Raw genomic sequence first — 18,246 nt, 5'->3', positions numbered from 1 at the left:
GGGGGTTTGGGGCCGCAGTGGGGCTGGGGGTCAGTTCTAGAGGGGGTTTGGTCCCCCCCCGGCCCTGCCCCCCTCGGCTCTGACCGTGCCCCACTGTCCCCAGTACTACGAGGTGGAGTGGACGCTGTGGGACCGGTTCGAGGTGCAGGGCCTGCAGCCCGACGGGCGGGAGATGACCCTGCGCCAATTCCTCGCCTACTTCAAGGTACTGGGAGGGACTGGGACGGACTGGGAGGAGCTGGGGAGCAGCCCAGGGAGATGGGGGGGGAAGGGGAAGCCCCCGTGGTGGGCGATGTCGCCACGGCCCCGCTGTCCCCCCCGTGTCCCCGCAGAAGGAGCACCGGCTGGAGATCACCATGCTGTCCCAGGGCGTGTCCATGCTCTACTCCTTCTTCATGCCGGCGGCGAAGCTGCGCGAGCGCCACGACCAACCGTAGGGCACTGGGGATACTGGGGATATTGGGGACAGGGGGGATAGTGGGGACAGCGGGGACAGTGGGGATATTGGGGACAGTGGGGATAGTGGGGACAGTGGGGATATTGGGGACAGTGGGGACAGTGGGGATAGTGGGGATACTGGGGACAGTGGGGATAGTAGGGACACTGGGGACAGTGGGGATACTGGGGACACCGGGGACACTGGGGATACTGGGGACAGTGGGGATACTGGGGACACCGGGGACACTGGGGATACTGGGGACAGCGGGGACACTGGGGATACTGGGGACAGCAGGGACACTGGGGACAGCGGGGACAGTGGGGATAGTGGGGACACTGGGGACAGCGGGGACACTGGGGACCACCGGGGGTACTGGGGACAGCGGGGACACTGGGGACAGCAGGGACACTGGGGATACTGGGAACAGCAGGGACACCGGGGATACTGGGGACATCGGGGACACTGGGGACAGTGGGGACAGCCGGGATACTGGGGACAGTGGGAACAGCAGGGACACTGGGGATACTGGGGACAGTGGGGACTCTGGGGATACAGGGGACACCAGGGACAGTGAGGACATTGGGGACACTGGGGACAGCAGGGACACCGGGGACACTGGGGCCACACTGGGACACCAGGGACACTGGGGACAGCAGGGAGGGGACACGGCCGGGAGCTCAGGGGGACAGGAGGTCTGGGGGAAGGACACAGCCCACGGCGGGGCCGCGTCCTGGGGAGGGGGTGGGGGGACAGGGCCAGGCCGCGTCCCCTCCCCGCAGGGTGCCCATCCCCTCTGGGTGCTGGGGTGGCCTGGCGGTCACTGGGTCCCCTCCTTGTGTCACCCTGGGATGGACAGAGATCATGGGCCAAGTGCCTGTCCCGTCCCGGCCTCGTGTCCCTGCCCCATCCCGGCCTCGTGTCCTTATCCCATCCCGGCCTCGTGTCCCTGTCCCGTCCCGGCCTCGTGTCCCTGTCCCATCCCAGCCTCGTGTCCCTGTCCCATCCCGGCCTCATGTCCCTGTCCCGTCCCGGCCTCGTGTCCCTGTCCCATCCCAGCCTTGTGTCCCTGTCCCATCCCGGCCTCGTGTCCCTGTCCCATCCCAGCCTCGTGTCCCTGTCCCAGCCTCGTATCCCTGCCACGTCCCAGCCTTGTGTCCCTGCCCCATCCCGGCCTCGTGTCCCTGCCCCATCCCAGCCTTGTGTCCCTGTCCCATCCCGGCCTCGTGTCCCTGCCCCATCCCAGCCTCGTGTCCCTGTCCCATCCCAGCCTTGTGTCCCTGTCCCATCCCGGCCTCGTGTCCCTGTCCCATCCCAGCCTCGTGTCCCTGTCCCATCCCGGCCTCGTGTCCTTATCCCATCCCGGCCTCGTGTCCCTGTCCCATCCCGGCCTCGTGTCCCTGTCACATCCTGGCCTTGTGTCCCTGCCACGTCCCAGCTTCGTGTCCCTGCCACGTCCCAGCTTCGTGTCCCTGTCACATCCCACCTTGTTCCCCTGCCCAGGATGACAGAGACTGTCCTACGTCCCTCCACGTCCCCTCACGATGACAGAGACTGTCCCATGTCCCTCCATGTCCCCGACTGTCCCCTCAGGATGACAGACACTGTCCCACGTCCCTCCACGTCCCTCACCGGCCCCCACACAATGACACAGTCTCATGTCCCTCCATGTCCCTGCCATGTCCCTCCATGTCCCCCACCATCCCCTCACGATAACGGAGTATCCCACGTCCCTGCCGTGTCCCCCACTGTCCCCACACGATGACAGAGACTGTCCCACGTCCCTCCACGTCCCCCACTGTCCCCACACGATGACAGAGACTGTCCCACGTCCCTCCATGTCCCCCACTGTCCCCTCACAGAGTGTCACGAGCAGAGCGTCCCATGTCCCTGCCATGTCCCTCCACGTCCCCTCAGGATGTCAGAGACTGTCCCATGTCCCTCCACATCCCTCCATGTCCCTGCCATGTCCCTCCATGTCCCCCACTGTCCCCGACTGTCCCCTCACGATGACAGAGACTGTCCCATGTCCCTCCATGTCCCTGCCATGTCCTTCCACGTCCCCCACTGTCCCCTCAGGATGTCAGAGACTGTCCCATGTCCCTCCACATCCCTCCATGTCCCTGCCATGTCCCTCCACGTCCCTCCACATCCCCCACCATCCCCTCGGGATGACAGAGACTGTCCCATGTCCCTCCATGTCCCTGCCATGTCCTTCCACGTCCCCCACTGTCCCCTCAGGATGTCAGAGACTGTCCCATGTCCCTCCATGTCCCTCCACGTCCCCTACACGATGACAGAGACTGTCCCATGTCCTGCCATGTCCCTCCACATCCCCGACTGTCCCCTCAGGATGTCAGAGACTGTCCCACGTCCCTCCATGTCCCCCACCGGTCCCGCACGATGACGGAGATCCTACCCCCCATCCCACCCCCATCGTGTCCCCTATCCCTGTGTCCCCTATCCCCGTGGCCCCCACCCGTGCCCCACGTCCCGGCGCGTGCCCCCCATGTCCCCCATCCCCACACGATGACGGAGATCCTACCCCCCATCCCCACCCCCGCCATGCCCCCTATCCCCGTGCCCCCTATCCCCGTGCCCCGCACCCGTGCCACATGTCCCAGCGCGTGCCCCCCCCCGTGCCCCGTGTCCCAATGCGTGTCCCCCCTATCCCCGCGCCCCCTATCCCCGTGCCCCCCACCCGTGCCACGTGTCCCAATGCGTGTCCCCCCTATCCCCGTGCCCCCTATCCCCGTGCCCCCCACCCGTGCCACGTGTCCCAGCCATGTCCCCCATGTCCCTCATCCCCACACGATGACGGAGATCCTACCCCCCACCCCCGCCATGCCCCCCTATCCCCGTGCCCCCCACCCATACCACATGTCCCAGCGCGTGCCCCCCACCCGTGCCTCCGTGTCCCAACGTGTGCCCCCCTATCCCCGTGCCCCCCACCCGTGCCCCCGTGTCCCACCGCGTGCCCCCCCCGTGCCCCGTGTCCCAGTGCGTGCCCCCCCCGTGCCCCATGTCCCAGCGCGTGCCCCCCTATCCCCGTGCCCCCCCCGTGCCCCATGTCCCAGCGCGTGCCCCCCTATCCCCGTGCCCCCCCCGTGCCCCATGTCCCAGCGCGTGCCCCCCTATCCCCGTGCCCCCCCCGTGCCCCGTGTCCCAGTGCGTGCCCCCCCCCGTGCCCCATGTCCCAGCGCGTGCCCCCCTATCCCCGTGCCCCCCTATCCCCCGTGCCCCGTGTCCCAACGCGTGCCCCCCTATCCCTGTGCCCCCCACCCATGCCCCGTGTCCCAGCGCGTGCCCCCCTATCCCCGTGCCCCCCTATCCCCGTGCCCCCCTATCGCTGTGCCCCCCACCCGTGCCCCCCACCCGTGCCCCTGTGTCCCAACACGTGTCCCCCCTATCCCCGTGCTCCCTATCCCCGTGCCCCCCACCCGTGCCCCCGTGCCCCACCGCGTGCCCCCCACCCATACCGCATGTCCCAGCGCGTGCCCCCCACCCATGCCCCATGTCCCAACGCGTGCCCCCCCTATCCCCGTGCCCCCCCTATCCCCGTGCCCCCCACCCGTGCCCCCGTATCCCAACGCGTGTCCCCCCTCCCACGCGCCCTCAGGATGACGGAGATCGTCACGCGGGTGTCCAAGAAGAAGCTGGGCCGCCACGTCAAGGCGCTCGTGTTCGAGCTGTGCTGCAACGACGACACCGACGCCGACATCGAGGTGCCCTACGTGCGCTACACCATCCGCTAGGGGGCGCCCGCCGGCCCCGCCACGCCCCCCTCTCTCGTCACGCCCCGCCCCCTTTCCACCCCCAACCAATAGTCGTTGTCGTGTCGGCCCCGCCCCCCGGGTGAGGGCGGGGTTTGGGGGCGGGGCCAGGGTCCCGCCCAATAAACATAGACCTTGGCAAAAAAAAGGGGGGCGTGGCTTGAGTCACGTGGCACGGCCGGCACGTGACGGCGGTGAGGAAGGAGCGCCGCGATGGCGGCGTGGTTTTATTGGGGATTTCGGGGAGGGGACGTGCGGGGCTCGGGGTGACCCGCAGGCCGTGCTGGGGCTCCTCCGTGTCGCTCACGGTGTCACCTGGGGAGGGCCAGCACAGCCCCGTGTCGCTCCTGTCCCGGTGGCGTCACCCGCGGACGCGTCCTCGGCGCTCGTGTCAGGCGGTCGCCGCCTCACCCTCGGTGTCCCCAGCGGTTCTCGGGGGGCTCTCGCTGTCCCCGCTGTCCCCGGCTCGGTGACGTTTCTGCCGCAGGAGTTGCCGGTACCCGCGTGGCCGCGGCTTCCACGGTGGCCTGGAGCTCGGCCACCTCCACGGCCAGCGTCACCCCTGGCGACAACGGGGACACCAAGGAGGTCGCAGGGGTCACGACCTCCAGGCCCTCCCCACTTTTGGGGGACCCCCCTCGTTCTTTGGGGACACCCCAGCTTTGGGGCATTGCCCCCCCGTTCTTGGGACCCTCCCTGGGTTGTTTTGGGGAACCCCACCCTCGCTTCGGACCTCCCCAGTTGCTCCCAGTTTCCCCCAGTTCTCACCCCTCTGGAAGCTGCCCTGCGCCTGACGCAGACTGGGGGGCACCAGGACCCCAAACCAGCCCAGGGGGTCCGGGGGGGGCCGGGTGGGGGCTCCCCCTTTGTCCGGAGCCCCCCCTTTGTCCGGGGGTCCCCGGCGCTGCCGCAGCCCTGGGGGACAGAGAAAGGTCAGTGACCCCCCCCCAAAAACCACTGAGGAACCCCCCCAGCACCCCAACATCTCCCCAGCACCCCATAGACCCCCCCTGCACCCCAAATTCCCCCCCAGCACCCAGGGGTGACATCCCCAGCACCCCCAATCTGCCCCCAGCACCCACTGGGGACCCCCCAAGGGACCCGGGGACCACCCAGCCCCCCCCTCACCGTCACCCCCCCGCTGCTGGGGGTCGGGGTCCTCGGGGTCCCCCCCTGTTCCAGGCACCTCCTCAAAGCGGGGGCGTCCCTCGGGGTCCTGCCTGGGGGTGACACGGTGGGGACGGCGTCACCAGCGTGCCCTGGGGTCCCTGTGCCACCACAGGGACATCCCAGCACCCCCCCGTCACCCCCCTGAACCCCTAAACCCCCCCACCCCCCCCCATTGGGGGCACCAGTGTCACCCCTGGGTCACCTCCCAATACTGGGGACACCGCTCGGTGTCCCCCCCGCTGAGTGTCCCCAATGTCCTCACGTCCCTCCCTGTGTCCCTGTCCCCCCCCAGCAGTGTCCCCATCCCCCAATGTCCCCCCCCAGCAGTGTCCCCATCCCCCAATGTCCCCCCAGCAGTGTCCCTGTCCCCCTCTGTCCCCCCAGCAGTGTCCCTGTCCCCCCCAGCAGTGTCCCCATCCCCAATGTCCCCCCCCAGCAGTGTCCCCGTCCCCCAATGTCCCCCCCAGCAGTGTCCCTGTCCCCCTCTGTCCCCCCCAGTAGTGTCCCCAACCCCCAATGTCCCCCCAGCAGTGTCCCCATCCCCCTCTGTCCCCCCCAGCAGTGTCCCCGTCCCCCTCTGTCCCCCCCAGTAGTGTCCCCAACCCCCAATGTCCCCCCCAGCAGTGTCCCCATCCCCCTCTGTCCCCTCCCAGCAGTGTCCCCGTCCCCCAATGTCCCCCCCAGCAGTGTCCCCATCCCCCTCTGTCCCCCCCAGCAGTGTCCCTGTCCCCCCCAGCAGTGTCCCCATCCCCCAATGTCCCCCCCAGCAGTGCCTCTGTCCCCCCCAGCAGTGTCCCCATCCCCCAATGTCCCCCCCAGCAGTGTCCCTCTCCCCCAATGTCCCCCCCAGCAGTGTCCCCATCCCCCTCTGTCCCCCCCAGCAGTGTCCCCATCCCCCATGTCCCCCCCAGCAGTGTCCCTGTCCCCCCAGCAGTGTCCCCATCCCCCTCTGTCCCCTCCCAGCAGTGTCCCCGTCCCCCTCTGTCCCCCCCCAGCAGTGTCCCCGTGCCCCTCTGTCCCCCCCCAGCAGTGTCCCCGTGCCCCTCTGTCCCCCCCCAGCAGTGTCCCCGTGCCCCTCTGTCCCCCACCTGTGGCACACACGGACTCGGGGCACCATGGTGGCCCCGTACTGCAGGGACGAGACGCGGTGACAGCCCAGGGAGTAACGGGCCTGAGCCAGGGACAGCCAGCCCTGGAGGGACAGTGGGGACATTGGGGACATTGGGGACACAGCACGGGGACAGCCACCCCAGGGGGGCTCAGGGGGGCAGGGACAGCCCTGGAGGGACATTGGGGACACTGGGGACACAGCACGGGGACAGCCACCCCAGGGGGATTCAGAGGGTCAGGGACAGCCCTGGAGGGACATTGGGGACAGTGGGGACACAGCACAGGGACAGCCACCCCAGGGGGGTTCAGAGGGTTGGGGACAGCCCTGGAGGGACATTGGGGACATTGGGGACACAGCACGGGGACAGCCACCCCAGGGGGGTTCAGGGGGGCAGGGACAGCCAGCCCTGGAGGGACAGTGGGGACACAGCACGGGGACAGCCACCCCAGGGGGGTTCAGAGGGTCAGGGACAGCCCTGGAGGGACAGTGGGGACATTGAGGGGGACAGAGGGACAGCCCTGGAGGGACACTGGGGACACAGCATGGGGACAGCCACCCCACGGGGGTTCAGGGACAGCCCTGGAGGGACACTGGGGACATTGGGGACACAGCACGGGGACAGCCACCCCAGGGGGATTCAGGGGGTCAGGGACAGCCCTGGAGGAACACTGGGGACACAGCACGGGGACAGCCACCCCAGGGGGGTTCAGGGGGTTGGGGACAGCCCTGGAGGGACACAGGGTCATTGAGGGGACGGAGGGACACAGGGTCATTGAAGGGACAGAGGGACACAGGCTCAGGGACAGCCACCTGGGGGGACACCGAGGGCCATGGGGGGCACGTGCACGGAGAGCGTGACCCCGTGGTGGCACGTCCCTTTGTGTCCCCACAGAGCGTCCTGGGGGTGGGTGATGGGTGCCCCCCACCCCCGTGTGTCCCCAGCTGTGTGTCCCCGTGGGGTTGGCACCTCCCTGGGGTGGGTGACACCCTCCAGGTGTGTCCCTGTGGCAGGTGGCACGTCCTCACACGTGTCCCCACGAGGGGTGGCGTGTCCCTGTTGTGTCCCCACTGTGTCCCCATTGTGTCCCCACTGCTGTGTCCCCATTGTGTCCCCATTGTGTCCCCACTGTGTCCCCGTTGTGTTCCCATTGTTTCCCCGCCGTGTCCCTGCCATGTCCCCATTGTGTCCCCACTGCTGTGTCCCCATTGTGTCCCCATTGCTGTGTCCCCATTGTGTCCCCACTGTGTCCCCATTGTGTCCCCATTGCTGTGTCCCCATTGTGTCCCCACTGTGTCCCCATTGTGTCCCCACTGCTGTGTCCCCACTGTGTCCCCATTGCTGTGTCCCCATTCTGTCCCCCCTGTGTCCCCGTTGTGTTCCCATTGTTTCTCCACCGTGTCCCCGCCATGTCCCTGTTGTGTCCCTGCTGTGTCCCCACTGTGTCCCCGCTGTGGTGTCCCCGTTGTGTCCCTATTCTGTCCCCGTTGTGTCCCCATTCTGTCCCCATTGTGTCCCCGTTGTGTCCCCATTCTGTTCCCATTGTTTCCCTGCCATGTCCCCACCGTGTCCCCACTGTGTCCCCGCTGTGTCCCCTCTGTGTCCCCTCTGTGTCCCCCTTGTGTCCCTTCTGTGTCCCCACTCTGTCCCCGCTGTTTCCCCACTCTGTCCTCGTTGTGTCCCCGCTGTGTCCCCGGCTCTGTCCCCGTTGTGTCCCCAGTGTGTCCCCACTGTGTCCCCAGTGTGTCCTCGCCGTGTCCCCGCTGTCTCCCCATTGTGTCCCTGCTGTCTCCCCGCTGTGTCCCCACTGTGGTGTCCCCATTGTGTCCCTGCTGTGTCCCTGCTGTGTCCCCACTGTGGTGTCCCCATTGTGTCCCTGCTGTGTCCCCATTGTGTCCCTGCTGTGTCCCCATTGTGTCCCCACTGTGTCCCCTCTGCGTCCCCATTGTGTCCCCTCTGCATCCCCGTTGTGTCCCCGCTCTGTCCCCATTGTGTCCCCGCTCTGTCCCCTCTGTGTCCCCGCTGTGTCCCCCCTGTTTCCCCGTTGTCTCCCCGCTCTGTCCCCGCTGTCTCCCCGCCGTGTCCCCGCTCTGTCCCCTCACCTGCCGCAGGTGCTCCTCCAGCTGCTCCCGCCGCTGCTGCAGCAGCTCCAGCGCCTCCATCACCTCCAGCGCGGCCGCGTCCAGGGACAGCGACAGCGACCCTGGGGGGGACACGGCTCAGGACCCCCGGGGGGACCCCACGGGCGCCCCCAGACCCCCCAAAACCGCCCAGGGACCGGCCCGGCGTCCTCCAAACACCCCCGGGCCCCGGAGATCCCCAAAAGCACCCCCAGGCCTCCCAAAACTCCCCCGGAGACCCCCAAAAACACCCCCGGGCCCCGGACACCCCCAAAAGCACCCTCGGGGGCCTCCCAAAAGACCCCCGGAGACCCCCAAAAGCACCCCCGGGCCTCTCAAAATACCTCCGGAGACCCCCAAAAACATCCCCGGGCCTCCCAAAACACCCCCGGAGATCCCCAAAACACCCTCGGGCCTCCCAAAACACCCCCGGACAACCCCCAAAACATCCCCGGGCCTCCCAAAACACCCCCGGAGACCTCCCAAAATACCCTCAGGCCTCCCAAAACACCTCCGGAGACGCCCCAAAACACCCTCGGGCCTTCCAAAACGCCCCCGGAGACCCCCAAAACACCCTCGGGCCTTCCAAAACGCCCCCGGAGACCCCCAAAACACCCCCGGGCCTCCCAAAACACCTCCGGAGACCCCCCAAAACACCCTCGGGCCCTCGGAGACTCCCCAGACACCCTCGCCCCCCCCCCCCCCCCAAAAAGACCCCATCAAAACACCCGCGGGCCTTCGGAAACTCCCACAAGCACCCTTGGGGCCCCCTGAGACCACCCCAAACTCCCTCGGGCCCCGGGAGACCCCTCCCAAACACCCCGGAGCCGCCGGAGACCCCCCCAAGCAGCCCCGGAGCCGCCGGGCCGCCCTCACCGGCCATCGCCGCCCGCGCCGCGCCCTCAGGCCCGGCCCCGCCTCGTCCAATCACAGCCGGCCCCGGCGCCTCTCGGCCAATCAGAGACCGGTGGGCGGGGCCTGCGTGAGGGCCGGCGGCGAGGCGGGGTGACGCCGACCAGGCCGCCATCTTGGGTGAGGGCGCAGCGTTTCCCGCCCCTTCCGGCAGCATCGCGCGCTCCCATTGGTCCGTCGGCGCTCGGCCAATGGGCGGCGGCGGTGCTGGGAGGTGCCGGCGTGCGAGGAGCGGAGCGGAGCGGCCGCGACCATGGTGAGGGGGCAGGGGGGATTTGGGGCGGGGGTCGCGGGGGTCTCGTGTCCCTCATTCTCTCATCTCTCCGTGTCCCCCACAAAGGGCCCTTTCCTCCTTCCCCAGTGTCCCCACATCGCCCTCATGCGCCCCCTCCTTATCCCCTGTCCCCCCCCATGTCACCGCTGTCCCCCGCGTCCCCCATCCCTCGCTCCCGCCGTGTCCCCCCTCAGCGCTCCCGCCGTGTCCCCGCCGTGTCCCCCATCTCTCATCTCCCCGTGTCCCCCACAAAGGGCGCTTTGCCCCCTCCCCAGTGTCCCCACATCCCCCTCATGCGCCTCCCCTTACCTGCTGCCCCCCCCATGGCCCCCCCATCCCTCGATGCCTCCTCCAGTCCCCCCTCAGCGCTCCCGCCGTGTCCCCATCCTCTCATCTCTCCGTGTCCCCCACAAAGGGCCCTTTCCTCCTTCCCCAGTGTCCCCACATCGCCCTCATGCCCCCCCCCTTATCTCCTGTCCCCCCCATGTCACCGCTGTCCCCCGCGTCCCCCATCCCTCGATGCCGCCTCCAGTCCCCCCTCAGCGCTCCCGCCGTGTCCCCATCCTCTCATCTCTCCGTGTCCCCCACAATGGGCCCTTTCCCCCCTTCCCAGTGTCCCCACATCGCCCTCATGCGCCCCCTCCTTATCCCCTGTCCCCTCCATCCCTCGATGCCTCCTCCAGTCCCCCCTCAGCGCTCCCGCCGTGTCCCCGCCGTGTCCCCCATCCTCTCATCTCCCCATGTCCCCCACAACGGGCGCTTTGCCCCTTCCCCACATCCCCCACATCCCCCTCATGCGCCCCCTCCTTACCTGCTGCTCCCCCCCATGTCACCGCTGTCCCCCGCATCCCCCTCAGCGCTCCCTCCATGTCCCCCATCCTCTCATCTCCCCGTGTCCCCCACAAAGGGCGCTTTGCCCCCTCCCCAGTGTCCCCACGTCCCCCTCATGCGCCCCCCCTTACCTGCTGCCCCCCCATCCCTCGATGCCTCCCTCAGTCCCCCCTCAGCGCTCCCGCCGTGTCCCCGCCGTGTCCCCCATCCTCTCATCTCCCCATGTCCCCCACAAAGGGCGCTTTCCCCCCTCCCCAGTGTCCCCACATCCCCCTCATGCACTCCCCCCTTATCTCCTGTCCCCCCCATGTCCCCTCCATCCCTCGTTTCCTCCTCCAGTCCCCCCTCAGCGCTCCCGCCGTGTCCCCACTGTGTCCCCCATCTCTCATCTCCCAGGTCCTTCCCCGCACCCCTCCCGTGTGTCCCTGCCGGTGTCACCTCTGTCCTGGTGTCACCTCTATCCTGGTGTCACCTCTGCCCCGGTGTCACCCCTGCCCCGGTGTCACCTCTGTCCCGGTGTCACTCCTGTCCCGGTGTCGCCTCTGCCCTGGTACCATCTCTGTCCCGGTGTCACCTCTGTCCCGGTGTCACCCCTGCCCCGGTGCCACCTCTGCCCCGGTGTCACTCCTGTCCCGGTGTCACCTCTATCCCGGTGTCACCTCTGCCCTGGTGTCACCTTTATCCCGGTGCCACCTTTATCCCGGTGTCACCTCTGCCCCGGTGCCACCTCTGTCCCGGTGCCGCCTTTATCCTGGTGTCACCTCCTGCCCCAGTGTCACCTCTATCCCGGTGTCACCTCTACCCCGGTGTCACCCCTGCCCCGGTGCCACCCCCGCCCCGGTGTCGCCTCTGTCCCGGTGTCGCCTCTGTCCCGGTGTCGCCTCTGCCCTGGTACCATCTCTGTCCCGGTGTCACCTCTGTCCCGGTGTCACCCCTGCCCCGGTGCCACCTCTGCCCCGGTGTCACTCCTGTCCCGGTGTCACCTCTATCCCGGTGTCACCTCTGCCCTGGTGTCACCTTTATCCCGGTGCCACCTTTATCCCGGTGTCACCTCTGCCCCGGTGCCACCTCTGTCCCGGTGCCGCCTTTATCCTGGTGTCACCTCTGTCCCGGTGCCACCCCTGCCCCGGTGCCACCCCTGCCCCGGTGTCACCCCTGCCCCAGTGCCACCTCTGTCCCGGTGCCGCCTCTATCCCGGTGTCGCCCCTGTCCCGGTGTCACCTCTGCCCCGGTGTCACCTCTGCCCTGGTGCCACCTCTGCCCCAGTGTCACCTCTATCCCGGTGTCGCAGCTGCGGCGCCAGGCCCGGGAGCGCCGGGAGTACCTGCAGCGCCGGGCGCGGGAGCAGCAGCAGCAGCGGCAGCGGGAGCGCAGGGAGAGCCTGCGGCGGGCGCTGGACGGTACCGGGGCACGGCGGAAAGGCCGGGCAGGGGATGAGAGAGGGGTGGGAGGGGGGGAAAAAGGGGTCAAGAGGGGCCAGGAGCAGTTTGGGGGGGGTCAAAGAGGATTTGGGAGGAGTTAAGGGGGTGTTAGAGGGGTTCCAGATAAAAGAGGATTTGGGGGCAGCAAAGGAGATTTGGGAGGAGTTAAGGGGGTGTTAGGGGGGTTCCAGGAGTGTAAAAGAGGATTTGGGGGCAGCAAAGGAGATTTGGGAGGAGTTAAGGGGGTGTTAGGGGGGTTCCAGGAGTGTAAAAGAGGATTTGGGGGCAGCAAAGGAGATTTGGGAGGAGTTAAGGGGGTGTTAGAGGGGTTCCAGATAAAAGAGGATTTGGGGGCAGCAAAGGAGATTTGGGAGGAGTTAAGGGGGTGTTAGAGGGGTTCCAGATAAAAGAGGATTTGGGGGCAGCAAAGGAGATTTGGGAGGAGTTAAGGGGGTGTTAGGGGGATTCCAGGAGTATAAAAGAGGATTTGGGGGCAGCAAAGGGGGTTTGGAGGAGTTAAGGGGAGCTTGGAAGGATGAAAGGGATTTAAAGGGGATTTGGGGGGTGTTTGGGGGTGTTAAAGAGGAGTCGAGGGGGAGACTGGAGGTGCTGTGGGGGCAGGGGTTTATTTGGGGTGGGGGGCCGTGTTTAGGGGCTGGGGTCTTTGAAATCGGGAGGGTCGGGGGTCCTGTCTGAGCCCCCTGTTCCTCTCCCCCCAGAGAACCGGCTGCTGCCCACCGAGCTGCGGCACGAGGCGCTGGCACTGCAGAAGGAGCTCGAGTTCGACTTCGATGCCCCGGGGGGTGAGCGGGACCCCCAAATTGGGGGGGGTGGGGAGGGTTGGGAGAGGGACCCCCAAATGGGGAGGGAGGGGGAGCAAAAACTCCTAAACCCAGGGGTGGGGGGCGGGTGAGACCTTTGAAGGGTGAGCTGGGCCCCAAAATGGGAAGAGGGGAATCGTGGAGCAGGATGGAGGCAGCCCAAAAAGGACCTCAAAAAACCAGAGGGGCCCCAGCTTCGGGGCTGAATTTGCCATGTTTGCCCCAAATTCTGTGTGGGTTTTCAATTTCACCAAATAAGGTTAAACCCACCCCAAACTGAGTTGTGCCAACACCCCGAATCTGGGCTGCAAATGTGCCCCGTTTCCCCTCGAACCGAGTCACGAATTGCCCAAAATCCCCCCAAAACGGAGTCACTGAAATCACCCCAACATCCCCAGAGGGGCTCAGCTGCCCCTGGGCTGGGCGTGGCCGGGTGGGCGTGGCCATGGCAGGAGGGGGCGTGGCCTGACAAAGCCCCGCCCCCAGAGACGGGAGGTGGCCAGGATGACGAGTACCGGTGGGCGGGGCTGGAGCCCCCCAAGGTGATGGTGACAACCTCGCGGGACCCCAGCGCCCGCCTGCGCCTCTTCGCCAAGGTGGGTGTGGCCGGGCATGGGCGTGGCCACAGCTGGGCGGGGCTCTGGGGTGGGTGTGGCCGGGAATGGGTGTGGCCACAGCTGGGCGGGGCTCTGGGGTGGGTGTGGCCGGGCATGGGCGTGGTCACAGCTGGGCGGGGCTCTGGGGTGGGTGTGGCTGGCCATGGGCGTGGCTACAGCTGGGCGGGGCTCTGGGGTGGGTGTGACCCAATCTGGGTGGGGCTCTGGGGTGGGTGTGGCAATGTTTGGGTGCGGCCGCAGCTGGGTGGGGGCTCTGGGTGGGTGTGGCCACAGCTGGGTGGGGCTCTGGGGTGGGTGTGGCCAGTTTGGGGTGTGGCCACAGCTGGGCGGGGCTCTGGGGTGGGTGTGGCCAGATCTGGGTGTGGTCCAAGCTGGGTGGGACTCTGGGGTGGGTGTGGCCAGTTTTGGGTGTGGCCACAGCTGGGCGGGGCTCTGGGGTGGGTGTGGCCACAGCTGGGCGGGGCTCTGGGGTGGGTGTGGCCACAGCTGGGTGGGGTTCTGGGGTGGGTGTGGCCGGTTTGGGTGTGGCCACAGCTGGGTGGGGTTCTGGGGTGGGTGTGGCCGGGTTTGGGCGTGGCCGCATCTGGGTGGGGCTCTGGGTGGGTGTGGCCGGTTTGGGGTGTGGCCACAGCTGGGCAGGGCTCTGGGTGGGTGTGGCCGGGTTTGGGTGTGGTCCTAGCTGGGCAGGGCTCTGGGGTGGGTGTGGCCAGGTTTGGTTGTGGCCACAGCGAGGTGGGGCACAGGTGGGGGTCACCAGCGGGGCATGGCATGGATGGGGGGACACCAGCGGGGTGGGGCACAGGTGGGGGACACCTGCAGGGCGGGGCACAGGTTGGGGGGTCACCAACGGGTGTGGCACAGGTGGGGGACACCTGCGGGCGTGGCACGGGTGGGGACACCTGCGGGGCGGGGCACAGGTGGGGGACACCTGCGGGGCGTGGCGTGGCGATCACGTCCCCGCTGAGCCCGCCCGGTGCCCCGCCGCCCGCAGGAGCTGTGCCTGCTGCTGCCGGGGGCGCGGAGGATGAACCGGGGCCGGGCCGAGCTGGGCGCCCTGGTCGGGGCCTGCCGGGCCGCGGGGGTCACCGACCTGCTGGTGCTGCACGAGACCCGCGGGCGGCCCGGTCAGTGCGGGGGAGGGGCTGCCGGGGCCCTGAGGGGGCCCTGAGGGGGTGGGAAGCTGCGGGTTGTGGTTTTGGGGTGGGGGTCTCTCTCCTTGTAGAGGGTGGGGTTTAGGGGGGTGAGTGGGTGGGGTTAATGGGAGGGGCGTGGCCTGCTCGAGGGTGTGTCCTGAGCAGGCCCCACCCCCCCAGACGGGCTGACCGTGTCCCACCTGCCCCACGGCCCCACGGCCCATTTCACCCTGAGCGGGGCCGTGCTGCGCCAGGAGGTCGGGGGGCTCGGGGGGGCCCCGCTGGCCGCCCCCCATCTGCTGCTGCTGCGCCTGGACTCCACTCTGGGAAAAAGAGTACGGCCAGGGGGGAACTGGGGGGGGGGGACACACACCTGGGGGGATGTGAGGGGTCTGGGGGCGACTGGGGGGACACGGGGAAGCAAATGGGGACACTGGGGGGACACAGGAGGTGCCCAGGGTGGGGTGGCCCTGTTCCTGCCCTCTTTGCCCCCCTTAGATTGGGGACACTGGAGGGAACGCCCAGGGTGGGGTGACCCCATTCCTGTCCCATTGCCCCCCTTAGGTTGGGGACACTGGGGGGAAAGCCCAGGGTGGGGTGACCCCATTCTTGTCCCATTGCCCCCCTTAGGCTGGGGACACTGGGGGGACACAGGAGGTGCCCAGGGTGGGGTGACTCTGTTCCTGTCCCATTGCCCCCCTTAGGTGGGGTGACCCCGTTCCTGTTTCTCCTGTCCCCATGAGGTTGGGGACACTGGGGGAACACAGGAGGTGCCCAGGGTGGGGTGACCCCGTTCCTGCCCCCCTTGCCCCCCTTAGGTTGGGGACACTGGGGGGAAAGCCCAGGGTGGGGTGACCCTATTCCTGTCCCATTGCCCCCCTTAGGTTGGGGACACTGGGGGGACACAGGAGGTGCCCAGGGTGGGGTGACCCCGTTCCTGTCCCATTGTCCCCGTTAAGTTGGGGACGCTGGGGGGACACAGGAGGTGACCCCATTCCTCCCCCCTTTTGCCCCCCTTAGGTTGGGACCATCCTGAAGCACCTGTTCCCCGTCCCCCGTCCCGACAGCCGCCGCGTGGTGACGTTCGCCAACGAGGACGACGTCATTTTAGTGCGGTGGGTGTCGCGTGGGGACGGGGGGGGGACACGGACAGACCCCCCCCTCCCTCTCCCGGGCCCCTCTGACCCCCCCACCTCCCCACAGGAACCACGTGTACAAGCGCCGGGGCCGGACGGTGGAGCTGGAGGAGGTGGGACCCCGCTTCCAGCTGCGGCGTGAGTGTCCCCTACTGTCCCCTGAGAGGGTCCCTCTGTGTCCCCAAGTGTCCCCAACCCCCCTCCCGTGTCCCCCCCAGCCTACCTGATCCGCCTGGGGACCCTGGAGCAGGGGGACGCGGCCGACGTGGAGTGGCGCTGGCACCCGTACACGGCCACGGCCCCCAAGCGCCGCCTGCTCAGCGCCACCTGAGCCCCCCGGGACCCTCCCGAGCACCTGGAGAACCCCCGCGGGACCCCCCCGGGCAGGTGGGATCCACCTGGAGAGCTGAGAGCACCTCGGCAGCTGAGCCCCCTCGGAACACCCAGGGCTGCCCCGGGCACGGCTGGGTCTCTGGGAATGGGTTTTTATTGGTCACAATAAATGGTTTTTCTCGAAGTCGGGCTCTGTAAGGACCGGCCGGGCTCTGCTGTGGCCCCTCCTCTGCGGAGGTGAGGGGGGGGGGACCCCGGGATCCGGCCCCCCCCTCACACCCGGGACCACTCGGCCGGGGGGTCCCGCGGGCCCTTGGGCTTCCCGATGCGGAAGTTAAACCCTGGCGGGGGAGGGGAGAGGAGGGCAGGGGGTCAGTGAGGCAGGGCCGGACACTGCTGTCCATCCTCTGACCCCTCCCTCCCCCCCCGGGACACCGGGGACCCCCCCCCATGCTCACCGAGGCAGGGGCCGCTGCCGGGGTCTGCGGGGGGGTCTGCGGGGGGCGTCACGACCTCGTAGGCGCCGTCAGTGGGTCTGGGGGAGCCTGGGGGGGGCGGGGGGAGGGGGGGGGCAATCAGGGTCAGACCCCTCTGTCCTGGGGACCCCCCCCCCCACCCCCCAGACCCCCACTCACCTGCCGGGCTGGGGGAGGGGCGGCGCACGGGGCTGCCCGGGAGCGAGCACGTGCCCGAGGGGGCGGGGTCTCGTGCGAAGGGGGGGTGGTCTCGGTCCAAGGGGGAGGGGCCTCGTCCCGCGGCCCCGCCCCCCCGGCGGGGCTTGTTGACCACGGCGTAGGTGGCCTCCATGGCGGGGGGCGCGGGGGGCTCGGCCGGCACCGAGACGCTCCTGGGCACAGGGCGGGCACCGCCAGGGAAGGGACCCCGCCCCTCCCACCCGTCCCCAGGAGCGCCGCGGCCCCCAGCACTCACCTGAGCAAGGTGGGCCGCAAGGCCCGGCGGGCCACGGCGTCCTGGTACAGGTGCGGCTGGGGAGGCAGGGGGAGGTCACCTGCGGGCCCCCCCCCCCCCTCCAAATGGGGGCTGCCGGAGCTGCCGCGTCCCCCGGACCTCTCAGGAACCCCCTCCGATCTCTTGGGGTGTCCGTCCCCCCCCCACCCCCAAGGCCAGCCGGGTCCCTGCTCTCACTTCCCCTTTCCGGGGCCAGGAAGTGTCGCGGCCGCCCTCGTGCCCCCACCCCGCCCCGGATGCCCGCGGCCCCCTGAGCTCCCGGCCGCACCCCCCGGGCCCCCCCCGGGCTCCCTCTCACCTGCACCCCGCGGGCCAGGCTCAGGTGGCCGGGGGGCGGTGGAGGAGCCATCGGGGATGGGGGGGGGGGTCTCTCAGGTGTGCGGGGCACGGAGGGGACCTGGGGGCTTTTCAGTCCCCCCCAGGCCCCGCCCCCGGCTGGAGCCGTGCCCCTGGGCTGCACCCGAGGTGGGGGGGGAGGGCCTGAAGCTCCCCCAGGGGAGTCCTTGTGGCACTTTTGGGAGGGGGTCCTGTGGGAGCCTGGGGGGCCCTATGGACACTACAGCATCTGCAGAGACGGTTTAGGGGCTCTGCGGGGCTTCTTGGGGTCCCTAATGCCCCCCTGGGGGGGCTTTACAGACCCTATAGAGCCTCGGGGAAGCCCCCCCCGGGGCCGCTGTGGAGATTGTGCGGCTCCTTATGGACCCTGCAGCCTCTGCGGTGCTGCGTGGGGCCCCTAAAGCTGTTTGGGGGTGCCTATAGAACCTCTGGAGTCCCCTAAAGCTGTTTGGGGGTGCCTATAGAACCTCTGGGGCCCCCTAAACCTCTTTGGGGGTGCCTATAGAACCTCTGGGGTCCCCTAAAGCTGTGCTGGGGGTGCCTATAGAACCTCTGGGGGCCCCTAAAGCCCTTTGGGGGTGCCTATAGAACCTCTGGGGTCCCCTAAAGCTCTTTGGGGTCCCCTCTGGCCCCGCCCCTTGTCACGAGGCCCCTTGTGCAGGCCCCGCCCCGTGTGACGTCATAGGGGTTAAGGCGGAAAGGGGGCGGAGCGGGAGTTCCCGCCAAAAGAGGCGTCACTCCCTAGGCCCCGCCCCTCGGCCCCGCCCCGCGCTCGCTGATTGGTCGGCGTGCGTCGGCCGCGCCCCCTTCCCCCGCGCCGCGCGCTGATTGGTGGGGGTGGTGGCGCGGTGACGT

The 18,246-nt window shown here is 68.7% G+C and overlaps 4 protein-coding genes across 4 annotated transcripts in view; 2 read left to right on the top strand and 2 right to left on the bottom strand.

Annotated features, from left to right (window-relative positions):
• The window catches only part of UBA1 (ubiquitin like modifier activating enzyme 1), a 78,762-nt gene extending 74,547 nt beyond the window's left edge, over window positions 1-4,215 (top strand). The window contains exons 24-26 of the mRNA XM_068998264.1: window positions 104-205; window positions 333-433; window positions 4,056-4,215. Of these exons, the coding sequence (XP_068854365.1) occupies window positions 104-205; window positions 333-433; window positions 4,056-4,191 (339 nt within the window). The 3' untranslated portion in view covers window positions 4,192-4,215. The remainder of the gene's footprint in view (window positions 1-103; window positions 206-332; window positions 434-4,055) is intronic.
• A 184-nt stretch (window positions 4,216-4,399) lies between these two features.
• Window positions 4,400-9,635, bottom strand: CCDC115 (coiled-coil domain containing 115). The gene is made up of 6 exons (XM_068998267.1): window positions 9,485-9,635; window positions 8,591-8,691; window positions 6,468-6,571; window positions 5,338-5,429; window positions 4,978-5,124; window positions 4,400-4,771 (listed from the first exon to the last, which is right to left on the bottom strand). Exons 1-6 carry the CDS (start codon window positions 9,633-9,635, stop codon window positions 4,617-4,619), a joined length of 750 nt encoding a protein of 249 aa, XP_068854368.1. The 3' UTR covers window positions 4,400-4,616.
• An 83-nt stretch (window positions 9,636-9,718) lies between these two features.
• IMP4 (IMP U3 small nucleolar ribonucleoprotein 4) lies at window positions 9,719-16,270 on the top strand. Its single transcript, XM_068998266.1, has 9 exons — window positions 9,719-9,776; window positions 11,917-12,025; window positions 12,766-12,849; window positions 13,354-13,463; window positions 14,476-14,608; window positions 14,798-14,952; window positions 15,638-15,732; window positions 15,821-15,891; window positions 15,972-16,270. The coding sequence occupies exons 1-9, from the start codon at window positions 9,774-9,776 to the stop codon at window positions 16,082-16,084; spliced, it is 873 nt and encodes a 290-aa protein (XP_068854367.1). The 5' UTR covers window positions 9,719-9,773; the 3' UTR covers window positions 16,085-16,270.
• Window positions 16,223-17,446, bottom strand: LOC138100425 (tyrosine-protein phosphatase non-receptor type 18-like). Its single transcript, XM_068998268.1, has 5 exons — window positions 17,354-17,446; window positions 17,017-17,072; window positions 16,722-16,933; window positions 16,545-16,631; window positions 16,223-16,427 (listed from the first exon to the last, which is right to left on the bottom strand). Exons 1-5 carry the CDS (start codon window positions 17,402-17,404, stop codon window positions 16,360-16,362), a joined length of 474 nt encoding a protein of 157 aa, XP_068854369.1. The 5' UTR covers window positions 17,405-17,446; the 3' UTR covers window positions 16,223-16,359.
• Window positions 17,447-18,246: the final 800 nt, after the last annotated feature.

The sequence above is a fragment of the Aphelocoma coerulescens genome, chromosome 31 (genome assembly GCF_041296385.1).
Source record: "Aphelocoma coerulescens isolate FSJ_1873_10779 chromosome 31, UR_Acoe_1.0, whole genome shotgun sequence".
Lineage (NCBI taxonomy): Eukaryota > Metazoa > Chordata > Aves > Passeriformes > Corvidae > Aphelocoma > Aphelocoma coerulescens.
This window is presented reverse-complemented; position numbering and strand designations above follow the sequence as displayed.

What these genes read in the sequence shown, in the direction of transcription:
- CCDC115 (XM_068998267.1), bottom strand. Translation starts at nt 9,635, where the DNA reads ATGGCGGCCTGGTCGGCGTCACCCCGCCTCGCCGCCGGCCCTCACGCA. An exon ending in GGCGCGGGCGGCGATGGCCG is followed by an intron (nt 8,692 to 9,484) that starts GTGAGGGCGGCC and finishes TGTCCCCCCCAG; the next exon opens with GGTCGCTGTCGCTGTCCCTG. An exon ending in CGAGTCCGTGTGTGCCACAG is followed by an intron (nt 5,430 to 6,467) that starts GTGGGGGACAGA and finishes TGTCACCCCCAG; the next exon opens with GCAGGACCCCGAGGGACGCC.
- IMP4 (XM_068998266.1), top strand. An exon ending in CGACTTCGATGCCCCGGGGG is followed by an intron (nt 12,850 to 13,353) that starts GTGAGCGGGACC and finishes CCCCGCCCCCAG; the next exon opens with AGACGGGAGGTGGCCAGGAT. An exon ending in ACCCCGCTTCCAGCTGCGGC is followed by an intron (nt 15,892 to 15,971) that starts GTGAGTGTCCCC and finishes TGTCCCCCCCAG; the next exon opens with CCTACCTGATCCGCCTGGGG.
- LOC138100425 (XM_068998268.1), bottom strand. Translation starts at nt 17,404, where the DNA reads ATGGCTCCTCCACCGCCCCCCGGCCACCTGAGCCTGGCCCGCGGGGTG. An exon ending in CCCCTCCCCCAGCCCGGCAG is followed by an intron (nt 16,632 to 16,721) that starts GTGAGTGGGGGT and finishes CGCCCCCCCCAG; the next exon opens with GCTCCCCCAGACCCACTGAC. An exon ending in CGGCAGCGGCCCCTGCCTCG is followed by an intron (nt 16,428 to 16,544) that starts GTGAGCATGGGG and finishes CTCCCCCGCCAG; the next exon opens with GGTTTAACTTCCGCATCGGG.